Genomic DNA, 23,256 nt, shown 5'->3' on the forward strand with positions numbered 1-23,256 from the left:
TCATACTGAATTCTTGAACAAGGACTTTTCTTGAAAATTTTATTTGGATTTCCAAGACCAGAGGATTAATTATTATATTTCTACAAGGAACTGTAGACATCAACACAGTACAGGCTACACCATACGTCGTCACCTTCCATCATGGATTCTTTGTCGGGACTCGAACTTGGAATCATTAGAACATTTTAATATTAGGACTTCAAAAACTTCATTCGTGGATTATTCTTGTATTATTTTTGGATTTGATTCTGGCAGCCGTAAGTTCTCACATTTTTTCATTTTTACAGTATTTTTCCAGGGAAATAAGTTATTTGTTATACTTTTCAAAGCTTGTTGTTTTCACTCTTTCTTGTGTAACTGTTTATTCGAGCCTAAACACGTAACAAAGGAAGATGACGATGTGTTGGGCATCAGATCAGGATCATTTCAACTCAGAATTACAAAAATATTATAAGAAGACTTTTAAGAAAAATCCATTGCTATGACCATTTATGGAGAAGTGATGATAATGTGGTTGCCTTACTGGACATCAGATCAGCACAATTTTCATTTAGGACAAATTAGACAGAATTTTGTTAGGGAAAACCCCATGCTGATATGACCATCCATTTAGAAGAAGTAGTGGAAAAACCAAGATTTTCAAGATGGATGATGTGGTAGCCATTTTGGAGTCCAGATTGGCAACATATTCATTCAGGTGCAACTAGGCACCATTAAGAAACCTTTCAGTGAAAAAAACCTCAGGAGAAGCAGTGATAACTAATTTTTCAAAATGACCACTGTGTGGTGGCCATAATGGAGGTCAGATTAGCACCATGTTCATTCAAGACCAACTTATCATAATTAGAAGTCTTGGTGAAAACTTCGCATGAATGTGACTTTATGTTCACAATGAATTGCGATAAGATTTTTAAGATGACTGCCATGGCAGCCATATTGGATCTAAGATCAACACCATTTTCTATTTTGGACCATCTAGACAGCATAGGAAGTAACCATCCATAAAGAAGTTGCAATAGCATTTTCAATATGGCCATCATGGTGGCAATATTGGGCATCAAGAAACGTTACTGAAACCTCCATGATGATATGACCATCCATGTTGGAGGAGTAGCTATAACAAGATTTTAAAGACATCCACTGTGGAAATTAAAGATTAAACAAACTGAAGTTGTAAATTAATCAGTTTTTACAGTAGGAAATTGTATTCACTATGCTTCAATTGCTTAACTTTTTAATATGTAAATTGCTTGATTATTTGACTATTCAGCTAATTACATAGGCCATACCTGTGTCTCACCATTCACAAACAAGATAAGCAATATTATAACCTGACATCTGAATCATAATGGCTAATTTCTGATGACCCAAACAATCATGGCATTCTGTCCTGAATGACAATTATACAAACTGGGTTCAAGGTTTCACAATGTTGATTCTTATTACTGAGTAAATTATAGTCCAGACCTTGTAGTAATGAAACCATTTTAACCATAAAAATAGAACTCATGTTTTAAACCTATAGTTTTAAAACATCCTTAACCGATTCGGCCCCGATCCCATCTGTAGGCGTGATGAGGCTGTACCCTACTTCCATGCTCTGCAGCATCAAGGTCATTTAAGATACACCAACATGGGTGGTATTTAAAAAAGCAGACAGATATAGCTCTAAAATGAGATCAAATAATCTGGAAGTTCTAGTTGCACTACAAAATACAGAGAGAAAAACCTCATTTTTTGGACCCGTTTTTTTTTTCACTCAAAATTCGCTCGAGATCGGAATGAGACTTTGTGTCCGGATTTTAGACCTTTTGGCCTCAGATCTAAGGCATACTGGTTTTAACTGCACACAGACAGGTGAACCTTTGCAAAAACTAGGATAAGGTGGGCATTTGGAATACATTGCGGTCTCAATACGAAAATGATGGGTCCATTATGCAAAAATTTTTTTTTAAAAATTACCCTTCTGCTCATACGCAAGCAAAATAACCAATGGAAAATGATGTTTCTAATACAACCAGGCATTAGTCTCAAGGAAAATCTGTTGAAAGCCGATGTATTACAATGTATTCAGAAATAGCCCCCCAAATGTCTTTCCTACGCAAATTTCAGGCAAAAACTACAAAAATCTCTGGGGTTGAATGAGTTAAAGTAAAAAAAATTTAAAAAATGACATAATTATGTTGTGTAAATAGATAAAAAGTGGATAAGATGATCCTGGCACAAACACGGTTTGAATATCAGTAGTTTCAAAGTTTTTTAAGTTTTTAAAAATTTCATTTTATGAGCAAGTACAAACTTTATGCTTAATTTGTTTTTTTGTGATTATAAGCCCTGGCTCCCATCTTGCCACCATATGTTTTCAAATTTAAATTCAGACCTAAGATATTTGATTGGTCAATGTTAAGTCTGGCTTGATATTATCCAATCAGCTTGCTGGAATCTAGCCTTGAGTTTTAGTCCAGACTTAAAGTTCTACTGGTGAAATTTAGCTAAGGTATGGTTGTTATTTACTTACTTTTGCCCAGTGAGTCTTCCAATCAGCTTTGTTTTCTGTTCATCAAGATCACCAACCTCATCAGGCAAAGGTTGCAGCCTGTAACAGAAAATAACAAATTGTCTCTGCCAGGATTATTTAGCCACTTTCTTTGTTAATCAATGTTAATAAGTGTGGTCAGCTGAAATATTTATTGCAACAAATACTTGTACCACCTCAAGGATCATAGTCTGACAGCCGATGCCATAATCACAAACCTTGACATAAATACTGAATCCTGTTATTGAAGATCCTGACTACATGATGCACCTCTTTTATATGATACTTTAGTTAATGTTTTTTTTCTTCCTTCTAGATTCACCCAATAGATAACATGCATATTTTTCTTTGACAAGAAATATTAAATTCTGTGTTTGAATTATACAAGGCCCGTTTTAAAGATAAAATGCAATCCAATATATAATTTAAAATTCCTTTCGGACAAGAAGTAGAAGAGGCAGTGAAAGATCTAAGCTGCATGTACAAACCATGTCTTCAATTCGCCAGAGTTGGGTCTGACTGAGCTTTTCATAAAAGGCTTGTACCGCTCCAGTGGCCTAGTGGTCAGAGCGTCTGCCTTGGATGCAAGAGGTTGTGGGTTCGATCCCCGGCTGAGTCATACCAAAGACTTACAAAAATGGTACTAACAGCTGCCTCGCTTGGTATTCAGCATTAAGAGCTTAGTGCCCCAGTGCTAGACATCACTAAAAACTGTCACACTGCAGACAACATAGCGATATAACTGAAAAATTGTTAAGGTTACATTAAAAATCCAAATCACACACACACACACTTATAGGCTTGAAGGTTGACAGGCATTGTCAGAGGCACTGTAAACAAAAACATCTTCCCCATTAGTTATATCAACCTATGAAACTATGCTCCTTTGATGCTAGAGTTCCCTAGCTAAATTTGCATGTATCCCTTCGTTCCACAAACTTCTGAATTGCAGTCTCTTAATCAGTCTTACTGTTCTAGAGTCCCCTCAATGAATCAGTGAGTCTTCTGGTGTTGCAGTCTCCTGGCTGATTAGTGAGCTTCCCCATTTTTTAACCTGAATTAGTGGGTCTCCTAGTTATGGAGCCTACTAACTAGAGCCAAGCAGCAGAGAGGTGAACAGACCACTTGCTTGAAAGTCCATTTATGATAATAAAACCTAATACGAAAAAAAAAAAGAAATAAGGTCAATAATGTCAAATCAAAGCCTCTAACTGACTGAGAGTTTCTCTAACTGGGTTACTTTATCTTTGTAGTTTGTGATTTTCACATTCGTACGTGTGTTTTGTTTACCCACCATGACACTTATTTGGGGTCGCACACTCTCTGCTGCTAAAAATGTGTGAGTAATTAAATCATTATTATATCAGTCTCTCAACCAAATATTTTATCAAGACCTATATGATACTGCACGCGAGGATCATGTAACTTTATTGTTATAAATCCGTGTGGAGTAGATTGTGCTTTTGAAAAGACGTTTTTGAACCTAATCATGTCCATATCACCACTACACCATGTCTGATGAATATTTTGCAGAGTGTGTGTATCAACTCCATTAAACACGACTAAAATATTGGAGTTATCTTGGAAAACTTTAGCTATTTGTGTATATTACTGAGTAACACAAGTAACATAAATCACATCTGTGTTTTTGTGTCCACCGCGAGAAAATATTTGATTAGTACACTTGCTGATGCAACAAATGTTACACGCTCTGTTGCTGCAATTGGTTAGCACAACAGGCAATATGGCAAATTTATTTACCACCATCTAACAAAATTCAGCATGCGCATTTTGATGTCAGCACTCCTAAGCAGATATTTTATTTTTACCACACAATAATATTAAAATTGGTAGACATCAATCACATACATACAAATACGCGTTGACTGTTATTGACGTTGCAAGCAAATATAAGGGAGCAGAGCCATTATTAACTAAAACAGCAACTGAAGTTTCTTCTGCTTTTGAACGAATTTATCAACGAGGACATTTACTACAGGTTGATCCTGGCAAGGAATTTCTTGGTACAGTATCATCTCTGATGAAAAAACATAACGTCAAAATCAGACGAGGACATACTGCTATTCATCCTAATCAGGCAATTGTTGAATGATTTAATCGAACACTTGCTGAGTGGTTATTTGGATGTCAATATTCGAAGGAAATAATTCAGACAAATACGAGATCTTGTGAATGGGCTGCAAGATTACCAAATGTAATAACTGCGTTAAATAATGTTTAGCTCCAAATATAACCTTTCTAACATTTCTACAAAATCCAAAGATATGTGACAGTGAAATCACACACAAAAAATTTTCTTCTCCATTTAACATTGATCTACAAGCTGTGAATCCTAAGTTGAAATTTTCATTCATCAATGCAACTTCATTTCCAGCTGCATTTAGTCTCACGTCGCTACTCTCGTGGGGGGGGGGATCAGTGGTATCCTTTGCAAACATCACTGACGGACCAGATGACCTCAAGTAATCATCACTGTATCTTGCCAGACCCAATATCGTCGTAGCAATAATGACACTATTATTAACAAAACCAGGCCGATCTAAAAGTCTGTATGCTGGATCATCTGCTTTTAAAAGTCTACCTTCTACTTTAGCAAACGCTTCAGCGGGTAAGAAATATCTATTTGTATCCTGAACTTGCAATTTGATTCTTCCTCGTGCGCTAGGTACATGTGCATCATAAGAATACTGATAATTGCACATGGATTCATCCTTGAGAGCCGGCGCATCCATGTCAAATGCAGGATCAGATATATCATTGAACATTTTTATTATAATTGTTATCATCTAACACAAAGACCACTTCCTGCTATTAAACTTGCCGTTATATTTTTTCTTTTTCTGACATGGGTATACCAGCCAACACTGCTAGTTTTTAATTTGCAGCATGATTTATTATTTTACTGATATTTGCAGGCATAACTTCAATGCTGGGAAATTTTACTGGCTGAGGTTTTCTTCGTATTAATCGTGCTAGTCTATCCTTGATTGCTGAAAATGCTTTACTGTTAATATCACCAATAGTGCCAATACCTTTATCACGAACAACATCAATAGCTTTCATTGATAATTGTTTTGCAACCAGTATTGCTTTTGGAGCTACCCTTCTAAACAACATCACCGAGTCCATCTCCATAGGTAACTTTGTATGTTGGTAATCGTGAATTTATCACCATGGCCAATCTAGGTCTAAATTGAGAATTATGTATGATCATCTTTTCTTCTTGTCATTGATCTAATTGTATAACCTCAGTCACTGTGATAATCATCAACGATTTCATCAATGAGGGACCGCTAAAACTTAATGTCCATGATACCGGCTGTAAATAATCACTGACAAATATCAGCTGCTTCATTAGTGATTTCTGGGGAATTATTTCCTGCACATTTTCCTCCAATCAAAATTTCTACTCATTCAACATCGGCAAGGATATTATTGGGACAAGCAGTAGTAAGACCACTTCCTTGGTTTTCAAGAGTCACTTGTTTCCTGTCCAAATGTTAGTGTTTAATGTTTTCTCCCTATTATAGTTATACCAATAGTGTTGCTTGTAAACTGTTGACTTCATTATTAACACTCTCAATTTTAATCAACAGGCTTTTGAATGTCAGCACTATGCTAGAAGCTATAGTGTAAGCTTAATCATCCCACCTTATAGTGTAAGCTTAATTATCCCACCTTATAGCATAAGCTTAATCATCACACCTTATAGTGTAAGCTAAATCATCCCACCATATAGTGTAAACTTAATCATCACACCTTATAGTGTTAAATTAATCATCCCACCTTATAGTGTAAGCTAAATCATCCCACCTTGTAGTGTAAACTAAATCATCACACCCTATAGTGTAAGCTCAATCATCCCACCATATAGTGTAAACTTAATCATCACACCTCAGTGTTAAATTAATCATCCCACATTATAGTGTAAACTTAATCATCCCACCTTATTGTGTTAAATTAATCATCCCACATTATAGTGTAAACTTAATCATCACACCTTATAGTGTTAAATTAATCATCCCACATTATAGTGTAAACTTAATCATCCCACCTTATAGTGTAAGCTAAATCATCCCACCTTGTAGTGTAAACTAAATCATCACAACTTATAGTGTAAACTTAATCATCACACCCTATAGTGTAAGCTAAATCATCCCACCATATAGTGTAAACTTAATCATCCCACATTATAGTGTAAACTTAATCACCCCACCTTATTGTGTAAGCTAAATCATCCCACCTTGTAGTGTACGCTTAATCATCCCACCTTACAGCGTAAACTTAATCATCACACCTTATAGTGTAAGCTAAATCATCCAACCTTATAGTGTAAACTTAATCATCCCACCATATAGTGTTAAATTTAATCATTCCACATTATAGTGTAAACTTAATCAACCCACCTTATAGTGTAAGCTAAATCATCCCACCTTATAGTGTAAACTAAATCATCACACCTTATAGTGTAAACTAAATCATCACACCTTATAGTGTAAACTAAATCATCACACCTTATAGTGTAAACTTAATCATCCCACGTTATAGTGTAAACTTAATCATCCCACCTTATAGTGTTAAATTTAATCATCCCACATTATAGTGTAAGCTAAATCATCCCACCTTATAGTGTAAACTTAATCAACCCACCTTTTAGTGTAAGCTAAATCATCCCAACTTATAGTGTAAGCTAAATCATCACACCTTATAGTGTAAGCTAAATCATCACACCTTATAGTGTAAGCTAAATCATCCCACCTTATAGTGTAAGCTTAATCATCCCACCTTATAGTGTAAGCTAAATCATCCCATCTTATAGTGTAAACTTAATCATCCCATGTTATAGTGTAAACTTAATCATCCCACCTTATAGTGTTAAATTTAATCAACCCACCTTATAGTGTAAGCTAAATCAATCCACCTTATAGTGTAAGCTAAATCAACCCACCTTATAGTGTAAACTAAATCATCCCACCTTATAGTGTAAGCTAAATCCCACCTTATAGTGTAAACTAAATCATCCCACCTTATAGTGTAAACTAAATCATCCCATATTATAGTGTAAACTTAATCATCCCACCTTATAGTGTTAAATTTAATCATCCCACGTTATAGTGTAAACTTAATCATCCCACCTTATAGTGTTAAATTTAATCATCCCACATTATAGTGTAAGCTTAATCAACCCACCTTATAGTGTAAACTAAATCATCACACCTTATAGTGTAAGCTAAATCATCACACCTTATAGTGTAAGCTAAATCATCCCACCTTATAGTGTAAGCTAAATCATCCCACCTTATAGTGTAAGCTAAATCATCCCACCTTATAGTGTAAACTTAATCATCCCATGTTATAGTGTAAACTTAATCATCCCACCTTATAGTGTTAAATTTAATCAACCCACCTTATAGTGTAAGCTAAATCAATCCACCTTATAGTGTAAGCTAAATCAACCCACCTTATAGTGTAAGCTAAATCATCCCACCTTATAGTGTAAGCTAAATCATCCCACCTTATAGTGTAAGCTAAATCCCACCTTATAGTGTAAACTAAATCATCCCACCTTATAGTGTAAACTAAATCATCCCACCTTATAGTGTAAACTAAATCATCCCATATTATAGTGTAAACTTAATCATCCCACCTTATAGTGTTAAATTTAATCATCCCACGTTATAGTGTAAACTTAATCATCCCACCTTATAGTGTTAAATTTAATCATCCCACATTATAGTGTAAGCTTAATCAACCCACCTTATAGTGTAAACTAAATCATCACACCTTATAGTGTAAACTAAATCATCACACCTTATGGTGTAAGCTTAATCATCCCACCTTATAGTGTAAGCTTAATCATCCCACCTTATAGTGTAAGCTTAATCATCCCACCTTATAGTGTAAACTTAATCATCCATGTCATAGTGTAAGCTTAATCATCACACCTTAGTTATAGTTTTTAGGCTGCAACTTATACAGCAGTTTACATACACATAGCAAATTCATCTGTTGTGTCATCCATTTAATTTTCAGGGTGGTGGTGGGACTACGACTTTCTTTTGATTTGAAATAAGCTGAAAAATTTTCTGTTCTTTTGCTCAAGAAAATTAATATTTTTTCCAAATTATATTGTGAATATGTTATTTTGCTATAAATCACAGCAGAATATTTTTTCTAACTATTGATGGGCAGAAATTAAACAAAAATGTGTCAGAGACATGCCCCAGAATGTTGAATTGTTGGTCCCTAATATAATTGCAGTGTACCGTGTTACATATCACAGCATGTTCAGAAATACTGTGGTATACTGCAATACACAATTTTATATACATATAAAGATCACTTTGACCAACATTTAATTTTACCTGGAATCATGAAACTTGGCGAAAGACTGCATCTTGATGAATACCAAAAAGTAGGTCACTGTGACCCATATTTTGTTTCACTGACAGTTTTCAGTTTTTCTAACCATTAAACTTGATTTTTGTATACATTTCATTTAGTACCACAACAGTACAAAAGACGATGAAACTACAATTTGCATTTTGCTGGTTAAGTTTTGGATTTTGCAAATGGCTATAGGTTTTTTGCATGCTATTTCTTTACTATCCTAGTCATGAACCTTGATGAGGGGTTGGATCTTAATAAACACTACTCCCACATTTCAAAAGTAGGTCATTTTGGCCCATTTTTTTGTTTCAGAGACTTGATTTACATTTTCTGTTTCATTTTTCAGACACTGTTAAAGATGGAATAATGAAATTGATGATGATTAACATCTTTGTTAGCACTACATCATTACAAAGAAAAGAAGTTCACCATGATCCACAATTTCATCATTTACTGCATTTAGTTTTTATGTTTATTGCAACCACAAGATTTTAGACATATGCACACTATCGTTCTACAATCATGAAACTTAGGGATGCATCTTGATAAGCACCGCACTCTTGTTGCAAAAAGAGATCCTGTTGTCATGTGCTTATGGTTCATTGACTTGTCTTTAAAAAGGTCACTTATTGTGCAAAAAGAGATCCTGTTGTCATGTGCTTATGGTTCATTGACTTGTCTTTAAAAAGGTCACTTATTGTGCAAAAAGAGATCCTGTTGTCATGTGCTTATTGTTCATTGACTTGTCTTTAAAAAGGTCACTTATTGTGCAAAAAGAGATCCTTTTGTCATGTGCTTATGGTTCATTGACTTGTCTTTAAAAAGGTCACTTATTGTGCAAAAAGAGATCCTGTTGTCATGTGCTTATGGTTTATTGACTTGTCTTTAAAAAGGTCACTTACTGTGCAAAAAGAGATCCTGTTGTCATGTGCTTATGGTTCATTGACTTGTCTTTAAAAAGGTCACTTATTGTGCAAAAAGAGATCCTGTTGTCATGTGCTTATGGTTTATTGATTTGTCTTTAAAAAGGTCACTTATTGTGCAAAAAGAGATCCTGTTGTCATGTGCTTATGGTTCATTGACTTGTCTTTAAAAAGGTCACTTATTGTGCAAAAAGAGATCCTGTTGTCATGTGCTTATGGCTCACTGACTTGTCTTTAAAAAGGTCACTTATTGTGCAAAAAGAGATCCTGTTGTCATGTGCTTATGGTTTATTGATTTGTCTTTAAAAAGGTCACTTATTGGCTGCTGCTTATGTTTGAATCATAAAACTCTATGATTCAATGAGGGGCCCCGAACGGCCGAGTGGTCTAAAGCGCTCTCCATTACGGATCACTGCCATCTCACCTCTGTCTGCATGGGTTTGAGTCTCAGATTCGGCCAATGTGGGTATGTGAGAAAGCTCGGCAGTAACTTCTCGAAGGTTGGTGGTTCTTTCCGGGGCTTTCACGGGTTCTTCCTCCACCTATAATACTGGCTGCCATGTATAGCCTATCGTGTGCTGAAAAATGGCGTTAAACCCTAGAACAACAACAACTATGATTCAATGTCCATCTGTTAGTACTATACCAATACATGCAGAGTAGACCACTGTAATCTTCATTTTATGGCTTACTAGCATAGGTTAAGTGTAAGGTTAACTTGCATAGATTTTTCCATGTCTAAAAATTACAAATGTGTGCTGGCATTTTTTAATATTTTAAAATGTATAGCATAAATATTTTATAAGTGGATCAATATTTAATTTTTCAAGTTGTAAAAGTAGTTCCACACTAGGTGTATGGTACAGGAAATTTAGGTGTGAGATACAAAATCACAGAATGAACGTTTGTATTGCATGTGATACAATTATATTGGTCATATTCATCATTAATTTTTGACACATACATGATACAACCATTTTGTAAAAAGAAAGTTTATTTGTCTAACTATCTTGTCAGATATAATGAAAGCACAATGTTAAATTCATTTAGTCATAACAAGATTCCTCTTGAATTTCTGTACATCCCTTACTGGTGGAAACTACTGACATACTGGTATAGTGAAAAGCTATTGTGGTATGTACAACCAAAAAATAATACTGCAGTAAACCAGTAAACAATACCACACATCTCTAATGTTATATATTTCGTTTGATGAGTTTAGCATGAATATTTCAAACATAAAATTTAACCAAAATCAGTAAAACATGGAGACTCTATGTGGTGTTGGTGTAGTACTCATCAAGATTTACCTCCCAATCAATTTTCATGATTCTATGTATAACTATGTATACAGTGTACAAAATAAACTGTATAGTGTACAAAATAAACTATGTAAACAGTGTACAAAATGAACTATGTATAAACTGTATACAATGTAAAAAATAAACTATGTATACAGTGTAAAAAATAAACTATGTATACAGTGTACAAAATAAACTATGTATACAGTGTACAAAATAAACTATGTATACAGTGTACAAAATAAACCTATCTGGTCATGACTTAACCTTTGTAGGTCACAATGATGGTCTTTTCTTACAAGTGTGTGGCACAGAGATACATATAAATCATATAGTTTGACGATTCTTGCATTAACAAAGCTTGTAAAGGAAGCTTAAAACAAACTTTTTGTGGTGCTAGGATAGTGCTCATCAACAAGATGCATACCATCAAGATTCCAGACATAATATTAAATATACAGGGTGCAAAAACCATGAGTCAAATGCAAAATCTAAACAAAAATGGTCTGTGTGTCTGTGTCTGTGTCTGTGTGTGTGTCTGTCTGTCTGTGTGTATGTGTGTCTGTGTATGTGTCTGTCTGTATGTATGTCTGTGTGTGTCTGTGTCTGTGATATGGATTTTTAACGTTGCTTTAACAATTTTTCAGTCATATCGCTACAATGTCTGCCTTGTGACAGTTTACAGTGATGTCTAGCACTGGGGCATCATACTGCACACATGTAGCATGTTGTCCCACCCAGTCACATTATCCTGACACCAGGCCGACCAGTCCTAATACTAACCTCTTAATGCTGAGCGCCAAGCGAGGCAGCTGTTAGTACCATTTGTGCAAGTCTTTGGTATGACTCGGCCACAGATCGAACCCACGACCTCCCACATCCGAGGCAGACACTCTAACCACTAGGCCACTAGAGCGGCCTAAACAAAATTGTTCAGCTAATCTAAATGGACAAGTATACCATGAATATCACAAAATATGCCCACCCTGTGATTATGTTTGGTCAAAGTAAACATTCTTGAACTAAACCTAATGTGTATAAACCTTATCTCATACCTCAGAATCTCTATGCATTTCTTTATTATCGTAAGTGCAAGCAATCCACATTGCTTGGTGAAGGAATTTACTCTAGAACAAAAGTTGTTCTGCAAAGTCCAATTTTTAAAAAAATCTTTGACCATCTGACCCCAAATCAGTTGGGCTCTGCCATACCTTAACTGTAAGCCCTCAAGGTCAAGGTATCTGGTTTGAAACTAAAGCTAATATTTAAAAACCATTTCTATTCTTTCACTCACTGCAACCTTAACCTTTGACCTATTGACCCCAAAAATCAATAGGCTTCTTTCTTTACCCAAATGCAAGCTACCCATAAAGTATAGGGTTTAGGTCTGCGATGTAGAATTGATGTTGCTGTGCAGAAACAATTTTTTCAGTCATAGTGACTGATCTTTTCACCTGAAAATTTACAGGGTTCTTCTGTACCCAGTCATTAACAAAGCTTTCAGGGGTCAAGAAAACCATTCATCCTCTCATCCTGACCAGAGAAAAAGTTGCTGTGCCAAGTAGAAATTTATTACTTCCCCATTCCTGGGTCAAGCACCTGCAGCTATGCACCTTTAGAATAAATATTTTCTACACTAAGCAAGTGATGATTCTAAGTGTGAATGCCATTAATCAAGAACTAGGAGAGAAACTGCAATTTTTAGTCACAATCATTTTTTCCTATTTTATATTTATATAAGAGGCCATTTATTTGACTATTTGATGGGTTTTAAAGCCAACGTCTTCACTATGAACATAACGTTTTCAAAATTGTCACCCATTTTAATATCAAGCTTGTGTACCTGTAGGTTTTTAGTATGGGCAGTAGTAGTAAGGTGGAGAAACATACTCTACTAAATAAAATGATAATGGGGGAAAGTATCTGTTTCAGTTCACCTGGACTAAAAATTCCTGAGCCCTGGTTTTGTAATTGTAAATGAGAACTTTAGTTTCGTGCAGAACCATTATGTTCTTTCAGTTACATTAACCTTAACCTTGACCTTTGACCTTTTCATCGTGTAATCAGTAGGGTTCTTCCTTACCCTGAATGCAAGCCATCTATAAAGTTTAGTATCATTTTTTTCTTTATTATCTGAATACACAAATACAAGACCTGACTCTGATCCAGCTGAAGTTCCAATTGTCTGAAAACCTCTGATCTAAAACTATGTCCCAAACTTTAAGCACCGACATCCTGACCTAACTCGGTTTTGCAAGACAGATTTTCCACTAATAAATTTAAAACAAAATATACTTACTGTGATTTGTTCAACTGTCTGGAAGTTAGCTTGCTTCCTTCTGCATCTGACTGTGTGTGCACATTACTGCCAGAAATACCTGGTACTCTGGGCTTCAACAGCAACTGTTTCCCTGACAATGACTTGAGAATGCCACCACTTCCAATCCCAACAGGACTTGACTGGGTTTGTCTCCCCTGGCTATTTTCTGATGAATTTGCTGTATAAGAACTTGCATTTCCACCAGCTGCTAACAATGTCTGTGGATTTTGTGCTACTTCGGGAGTTTTACTGTGAATTTTAGTTTTATAAGATTTCATAGCAGACAGGATTCCACTGAGAAGGACTGAGCCTGTTGAACTTTGGGATCTTTTGCTTTGTGCCGAGTCAAAACACGACAAAGATGAGTGTGATGAGGACAATGATGATGATGATGATGATGATGATAGTAATGGTGATGATGCTGAAGACTGGTTGTTTTGCAGATTTACTATAGATGCTGATGATGAGGACAAGGAGGAGATACTAACTGCACTCTGATAATCAGTCAACTTACTACCACTTTTAAGTTCATTTCTTACTTGGGATGAATTCATGGAAACAATTCTTTCATCTGCTCCTTCTCGAGGTAATTTCTTTGACACAGTTTGTTCATTTCTTTGTAATTTCTTGGCAACACATGACACAGGCATTTCTCCTGATCCTCCCAAAATGGCTTGTAATGGCCCCATGACAAGGTTCTTTTCTTGTCCACCTGTAATGGATACTTGAGCCTGTTCTGGGATGTTTCCACCTACTTTTCGGAAGTGTCCTCTATGGTGAATCCTGATTTTTGGGGCAGTGTCTGTCATGTATCTGTGGTCAAGGGAAGGTTTGGTAATCTCTAGGGAATTACCAGGAAAACACCCTGAGTGCCTATTAATGCCCTCTGTATCACTAAAACAGTCCCTGTTCTGGGATACATGATGAAGGAAATCTTTCCTCAGCACCTGATGATCTCCAGATCCAAAAGATCCTCTTAGGTCGGAAGATTCTGAATGTATCAATCTCGAACTTCTCCCAACAGATAATACTTCTTCACCTAAAAATACAAAACCAGTACAAGATAAATGGCCTGCCTTTTAACAGTCTTGTTTCTACAAAGGAAAATTAAGATGAAGTTGACAAACTTGTGTTGCACAACAATGTCAAAGATAAACTGCTTTCATTACTATGAATCTACTGTTTGTCGAGGCAACCAACTTTTGTGGATTTCATGGTTGCAAAAGACCATGACTTTAAAGACAAAGAGAACAACAATCACCCCACCCAATCCACCATGACTTTAAAGAGACAGAGAACAGTGATCATCCTACCCAATCCACCATGAATTTAAAGACAGAAGAATGATCATCTTATCCAATCCATCGTGAGTTTAAAGACACAGAGAACAGTGATCATCCTTCCCAATCCACCATCGATTAAAAGACACAGAGAACAGTGATCATCCTACCCAATCCATCATGAATTTAAAGACAGAACAATGATCATCTTTTCCAATCCACCATGAATTTAAAGACACAGAGAACAATGATCGTCCTTTCCAATCCACCATGAATTTAAAGAAAGAAACATGATCATCTTACCCAATCCACCAATGAATTTAAAGACAGAGAACAATGACTGTCCTTCCCAATCCTTCATGAATTTAAAGACACAGAGAACAATAATTCTTCTGTCAAAACATCAGGATCCCCTCCCCAATCCACCATGGATTTAAAGACACAGAGATGAATAATCCTTCTGTCAAAACAACAGGATCCCTCCCCAATCCACCATGAATTTAAGGACAGAGAACAATGTCTGAATCCCTTCTCCAATCCACCATGGATTTAAAGACACAGAGAACAATAATCCTTCTGTCAAAGCAACAGGATCTCCTCCCCAATCCAGAATTTAAATACTGTCAAAAATTTCCTTTTTTTTCTCGAAACAATTACAACTGACATCCACTAAAAAAAAAAAAGAACTGGATTCCACTTCAGTTACTATGGAAACTGGTGATAGCTATTTAGTTATTAAAAGTACATATGTCTTCTGCATATTAAATTTAATAAACTGATTTTATTAGCATATCATTGGCAGTGAAACTTGCTTGTTGTGGCCAAAATTAACTATCATATTCTGGCTAATATTTCATTGTTATGTTTTATGTATTAATAACATTGAATAAAGTTACCTATTGAAAGCTGCCTTTTTTATCTGGACACTGATATTAGATACAACAGACATAACTGTACTGTGCTGCAATGAAACATTAACTTAATTATAAATGTCTATTAATGTCCTTGCAATGGTTATCGTTTTGAACAAATTTTTCCTTATGCTATTACTCTCTAATAAATGAATATTGTCTTGTTTGGAGAAAAAATGAATTTTAAACTTTGTTCAGGAAGAAAATCATAGTGCATTTGCATCATCACATCTATTACACTAACCTCACCTTACTGTGATATGTAGGAGTTGAAAATGTACGTACCAGCAGCAACGTAGACGGCATATTTCTTCATTACTAGTTCCTCATTTAGGTTCAGGACACTGCCACCAGGCATTTGAAGTTTAAGAATAACATGCAGAGTTCCATTTCCATCCTCATGCACAACTTCTGCTGTACTTTGTAGGGATTCTGTAAAGGAAGGCAACAATTAAAGGTTTTCTTTATCTTCTTCAAGGTTTGGCATCATGCATGACAAACTCTATCTCCTACCATGTCCTTTCTACTTTACCACTGATCAGTACAAGTAAGCTTCTTTATCACTGATCAGTACAAGTACACTTCTTCACCAATGATCAGTACCAGTAAACTACTTTACAAATGATCAGTACCAGTAAACTACTTCACCAGTGATCAGTACCAGTAAACTACTTTACCAGTGATCAGTACCAGTAAACTACTTTACCAGTGATCAGTACCAGTGAACTACTTCACCAGTGATCAGTACTTATAAACTACTTTACCAATAATTAGTACCAGTAAACTACTTTACCAGTGATCAGGACCAGTAAACTACTTCACCTGTGATCAGTACCAGTAAACTACTTTACCAGTGATCAGTACCAGTGAACTACTTCACCAGTGATCAGTACTTATAAACTACTTTACCACTGATCAGTACCAGTAAACTACTTCACCAGTCATCAATACTTATAAACTACTTCACCAGTGATCAGTACCAGTAAACTACTTCACCTGTGATCAGTAACAGTAAATTACTTCACCTGTGATCAGTACCAATAAACTACTTTACCATTGATCAGTAGTTAAGCTACTTTACTGGCAATCAATACTGATAAGCTACTTTGCCAGTGATCAGTACAGGTAAGCTACTTGCCATGGCTCAGCACAGGTAAACTACTTTAACAGTCAAAAAGACATAAAAAGTACTCTACCAACAGTATGGGTAAGCACTTTACCATTTTATCAGTACAGCCGATTGCTGCATAATTTAATCTACAGCACTCAGTAACAGAAGTGTCATAATCACATATCACAATTGGTAAATAACAAAAACCTAATAAATGTGCTAGGTAATAAAACGTGATAATAACACATTATTCATAATCAGTGCTTCAGAATCACAGGCTGCTGGTTCAATGCAATTAAAGCCTGAAAAAAAAATATTTTTGTTTTGTACTTTTTATGACTGATTAATTTGGAAATATCCTTTAGCTATAACTCTATACCAGTATTTTGACTAAATGAGCATATCATTGGTGACATTAGTGATCACCAAAAGGCAACCAATGTTTCTGCTAGTGAAGTGATGACGATGATAATGATTCAGTACCAACTATTATACCCGGAGCAAGCAAGGTTCTAGTTAACACAGAAGATGTTGGACTGAACCTGCAAGTTCAGTGTGGCAAATTTGTATTCTTTATGGGTGTCTGCAGACAATTTCTTTCCATCCAGAGAAATAAAGGACTAATTTACCAGCCATTAATTTACCAAAGATGTTTTCACATAAAAGCGATTGGTCTCATTCACTGACTGATGCTGACACTTTCATCAGATAGTAACATTTACTGGTTTATCATTTATTTTTTTTATTATATACTCTTTTTTCTCTGTTAACTTTACATTGTCAGAATTGTGCAGTACTCTATGATACTTAACACCTTACTATTGCACACATATGCATGACACATGTCTAAAAATAGTATAGTGTATCAGGAACTACTTTGTCAACAAATCATGTTCACTCATGTAGCAGACTTTAGGTTTCAATTTATTAGATCGGTCTGTGAATGAACTAAAACAGCCATTTCGTCTATTTGAAAGCAGAGATGATAAAAGTGAACAATGTGGATGAGATTAATGAGTCACAAATTAAACTTTCTAACAAGCAAATGAATTAATGTGATATTCGCAATGTCCACAACAAACGCGAGAGATGCACAATTGAAAATAACATTCTGATCATTTGAATAGTTATTTAAGTGAAATGTTCATACCTTTTCATTAATGGAATGGTTCAGACAATGACCAGTAGTCTCTGGGGTATATAAAAATAGATAAAAGCATACTGAAGGCAAAGGCTCTTGCATATCTATCAAATACGCACCATTTTATAAGCGAAAAGGACTCAATTTGTGGGGGAAAAATACAACTGAATATTTTGGTAGAAAAGCAAGGGCCCCAAAGACAATAAGCCTAAACAAAGAATTCTTATTTTCGCCGACTGAATGAAATATCACACCAGCAGCTTTGCAATTTTCCATGTTAACGTTTTTGATACAATGTTTCAGATTTAGGCTAGTGATAGATGACATACAGGATATAACAGCTGGGGAAGCATGCAAGTGACCAGGAATAAACATGTCTACTTTAGCTGGTAATAAGAATGGCCAAAAATATACTTAAATTTCCTTGAATTTCCTCAAAATGTACTTTCTTAGTTCTGCAAATCCGAATTACATGAGCTATGTCATGGGTTCTAAAAGCTTGATTACACATTTTGAAATTGTACTGTAATTTCATCTAAGTTCCAAGCGCAAAAAAATTCTCCTTAATGCTCTCAAAATAAATGAAAGGAAGGTGATGTAGTAGTTAGCGTAAATGGGGTATCTAAGCCAAACCCCTATTTTGTATCAGGACGACAGCATGATTACCCCCTCCAACCCCCATGTTAGTCTAAACAAAATAAGACACAAATTTTGTTGAGGCAACAGCATCGATTTCATCACTGATTACATGTCAAGGACCTTCTACTGAATCAGGATCATTGTCATACAAAATAGAGTTGGCTTAGATACGCCCATTTAAGCTAACTACGGTGTTTTTTTATTGGAGTATGTGTGTGTGTACGTGTGTGTGTATTTATAATGTAGCTTTAAAAAAATTCAGTCATATCGCTACAATGTCTGCAGTGTGGCAGTTTATAGTGATGTCTAGCACCGGGGCATCATGTGGCAGACATATAGTATGATGACCCACCCAGTTACATTATCCTGACACCAGATCTACCAGTCCTAACACTAACCTCTTAATGCTGAGCGCCAAGTGAGGCAGCTGTTAGTACTATTGTTATAAGTCTTTGGTATGACTCGGCTGGGGATTGAACCCATGACCTCCCGCATCCAAGGCAGACACTCTAACCACAAGGCCACCGGAGCAGTGGTTTTTTTTACTTGAAATTGCTAGCGATTTATATTTATATTTTACCAAAAATTACTATACCTAACATTCCCACAAATTTACTGGTGACAGTTTCAAACAATTAGTGTAAAATGAAAGCATTTTACTTTTGTCTAATGATTATAAATAAAAAAAGCGTAAAAGACGAAGCATCCAGAAACGTCAAACAAAATAATATCACCAAATACATCACCAAAAATGAAGTGAAAAGTGTCATCGTCAAGAGATTTAATCATATGCTAAAAGAAAAAAATCTATAAGCAACTTACAGCCAAAAACACTAACAGGTATGTGGACGATCTGCCAAAGATTATGTCGGATTATATTAACACAAGACACAAAACACTTGGGGTGGGTGGCCAAGTGGTCTAAAGCACTCTCCGTCATGGATCACTGCCATCTCACCTCTGTCTGCATGGGTTCGAGTCTCGGATTCAGCTAATGTGGGTATGTGAGAAAGCTTGCCAGTAGCTTCTCATGGGTCAGTGGTTCTTTCTGGGATTTTCCCAGATTCTTCCTCCAGCATTAATACTGGCCGCCATGTATAGCCTATCATGTGCTGAAAAATGGCATTAAACCCGACAAGAACAACAACAACAACAACAACAAAACATTTGGAACATCACCAAATGAAGCTGTAAATAACCCAATACTGGCAAACAAGAATATGTTCTGAAGACAGAAGTTTAGCATAGGTGATAGAGGTAGACTTTCACTAGTGAAGAAAACTTTTGAAAAAGGGTTCACTCCTAACTGGTCTGAGATGTATTCATTGTGGATAACATTTTAACAACAATACCTGTGACGTATAAGCTGAAAGATTCATCAGAAGAAATTATTGGAAGTTTCTACGAACAGGCGCTACAAAAGACAGAGCAGGATATATTTATCAGGCAAGTGATAACAAGAAAAGGTAAGAAAAGTTTGGTCAAATGGAGAGGTTAGGCTGCATACCAACTAGTGAAATCAAAAATCTTCAGTTAAATCAGTACTGATCAAATCCAATCACTATAAATCTTTTCATATTTCAAAAGGACAGACTTACACTTCACTTGCCTGCATAATGATATCATATATTGTCAAATTTTATATTTTTTCGACGGCCATAAACTTCTAACTGTCCATGGTTCGTAAACAGCTTTAATAACTCCCAGAATACCTGATTATAAATCCCTTTCAGCTGGAAGAGGCTGTATTAAATATGTCTCATGGTGATGTTGACATGGTAGCTCGCTTTGAAGTAGAACGAGACAAAAATAATTTGATTTTGTTAAGCAGCATAGAAGTTGATCACATACTTCGACATAGAAAAATCCTAGTCAAATACAGCAAGGAAACCTTAAACAAATCTATCAATTACTGCTTGACAAATAGTGACATCGCTAATATTTTAAATAACAGGTGATTCATTACGAAAGACAATTTTATATCTTGTTCGTTTTAAAGTGGCATATTTTGTAATTCCATCTGTAACACATTTGACTGATTGATTGATTTATTATATTTTTACGGCGCATCAGCACAATTAGACTATTTAGTGCCAAACAAATGGTTATATATTTAAAAGTGGTAAAAGGTTTCGTATTGACCAGCGATATAAAACCAAAGATTTGAATGTAAAATGACAAGATGGAAAACATAATAAAGCTTCCCAACATTTGACTGATGCTGCACGAATATCAAAATACTTTGAAGCTGATGTAATAGAAGGAAATGACATTTCTTCACTAGTTTTAGAATTATCTGATGCTACCAGTCTTCAATTTTTTAAATTGTCAGGATTTCAACATTACGTCTCCATGTATTTTCTTTATAATTGACAAGGTCTAAATTCTGAAGTCTATAATCAATTTTAATTCTGTTCCTGTGGTCAATAACAAAGCTACTAGGAAAAATGCCATGAAAAACTTCAAACACAAACCTATGAGGTCGATAATTAATTTGATTACTACTAGTTCCACCAACCTTTATAGTAAGATAACCAATATTATCAGTATTGCAAACAACTTTTTTTAGTTTCAATATGTCTGATTACACCTCTGTCATTGGCCTCGTACAGATCATAGATTGGATGTGGTTGAAATTCATCTTGTAATGACAAGTTGGCAATGTTATTGACAGTAACGCTGCCATTGATATGGTAAACTCTCATTCCATCTGGAAGATCATCACCACTTAAAAAGGTCCAGATAAATTTGTCTAAGAACATCCCAATATATTCAACGTCATCATCCACTTTCACTTTCATCTTATAACCCATCGGAGTTAGAATCCCAATTGCATTTTTTTGTTTTTATGTTTATCACAACGCCAAGCTTGTTACCAGCAAAGAGGTTATATCTGGGATAAACCCAAAATATTTCCTGAAACCTTGTGAGGTTATATCTGGGATAAACCCAAAATATTTCCTGACACCTTGTGAGGTTGTTGATGATCATCAGCATCTGTTATAAATTTTCCATAACACAATAAGTTTTTTCATTTCTCTAATTGACAAATTTCACAGAACACTCAATTAAATATAAAATAGAAGATATAAGAATGTTGAAACTTGCCAAAATAGCGATGAAAAGTCTGTTCTTGACAGAAAGATATCAGGCCATAAAAATCTCAAAAGCATTTGCTTGTTTTGATAACAGTTTTTGATTCGATAAAAAACGTTTACTAGCAAATTTCTCTGCCACAAACTTATATCATCTGCTTCAGCCAATAATTCCATCTCAGCTTGCCATGCAAAAGGACATGAAAAAAACACTGCAGTTTCATATCAAGCTTTCTAAGCTAAATGTATCTCTGGAATCTTAACAGAAAGCCAAGGATGGTCTAATCAATCAGACTCCTACGTATGATCCACCATACTGTAAAAAAATAGCACAAGGAAGTCCAGGTTGAATGACGTTAGATATCTCTCATCATGGGTAATTGTTACATTTTCTTTTTCCATTACAGTTGTTGGATCACTGAACACGATAGAGTTTGTAATCATGTACACCCCCTAAGTGAACCATGAGCGCTGTAAAATAAACGCCCTTCTTGAGGTTCGGGAGTGCCAATCGTACTGAACCTGGATTAGTTTTTTTCTACAGTTTTACAATTACCTATTTAAGTATATCTCATCTTCTTCGAAGCATTGCAGGCTCTTCCCATTATAATAGTGTCTGTTGTGGAACACTGACAATATGTATATTGCGTTTTTCCGGAGTTAACTCACAAAGTCGCTTCCTCTTATCCACATGGCTACCGAGCTCTTAGAGATATACTGATGACATTCAGATATATAACTATACGAAGCAGACACTAATCTCTTTAGAGCATATGTTGTAATATATGTAATTATTTTTTTTTATAAATCCCAGTGAGTTATTAATAGCACAGAGGCATTTAACAGACAGACACATGACCTGCAAATGCCAGCAAGTTATTAATAGCGGATTGGAATTTTGTGTGAATATTAGGAATAGTAAATTTGTGTAAATGTTTGGTATAGTAATTTTGTGTGAAATATAAATATAAATCGCTAGCAATCTCAAGTAAAAAACCACAGTAGTTAGCTTAAATGTTTAAATGTGCGTATCTAGAAGAAGAATGTTGCTACTATTTTGTTTTGCTCAAGGTCATGCAAATGCTTCACCCACACACTCTTCAGTACTAATAAACACTAACCAGAGGTAAAGCAGACTGGTCTCAAATTTTTATTACTTACAACAGCTTTAAGGAGGTCACAGATCAAGTTCTAGAAAACAACCTTTCACACATCTGAATTGTGATTGTTGACATCATCAACTTTACATTCTATATGGGCCTGTTGGGAAGAGTTCATTTTTTCAAAACAATTTACTGCCCATCAGTATCCCAATAATCATTAAATCTGGCTCAACAATATTTACTATATTCCGCATAAATGTGTAATAAAATATCAAGCTTAAAGAAAGCAAATTCTTTTTAAATTATATTTCTTGCAGAATACTTACCCAATTAAATAAATGTTCAGAAATAAATTCTGCTACATCTTGAATCCAGCCCTCTGGGAAGGTTATCTTTCCCATCATTATATGATGAAGATCATTAAGGAAAAAACACTTATCCATGACCTCTCATTACAACTGCTTGGTGGCTAGCCGTTAAATGAA

At 35.4% G+C, this 23,256-nt stretch overlaps 1 protein-coding gene across 1 annotated transcript in view; it reads right to left on the reverse strand.

Annotated features, from left to right (window-relative positions):
- The window catches only part of LOC149785851 (putative ATP-dependent RNA helicase TDRD12), a 313,410-nt gene that overhangs the window by 259,431 nt on the left and 30,723 nt on the right, over nucleotides 1–23,256 (reverse strand). Inside the window, exons 7-9 of the mRNA XM_089979811.1 lie at nucleotides 15,968–16,114; nucleotides 13,471–14,530; nucleotides 2,519–2,596 (exon numbers count right to left, since the gene is read on the reverse strand). Of these exons, the coding sequence (XP_089835937.1) occupies nucleotides 2,519–2,596; nucleotides 13,471–14,530; nucleotides 15,968–16,114 (1,285 nt within the window). The remainder of the gene's footprint in view (nucleotides 1–2,518; nucleotides 2,597–13,470; nucleotides 14,531–15,967; nucleotides 16,115–23,256) is intronic.

This window comes from Sinohyriopsis cumingii, chromosome 13 (genome assembly GCF_028554795.1).
Source record: "Sinohyriopsis cumingii isolate HCF-2022 chromosome 13, ASM2855479v2, whole genome shotgun sequence".
Classification (NCBI taxonomy): Eukaryota; Metazoa; Mollusca; class Bivalvia; order Unionida; family Unionidae; genus Sinohyriopsis; species Sinohyriopsis cumingii.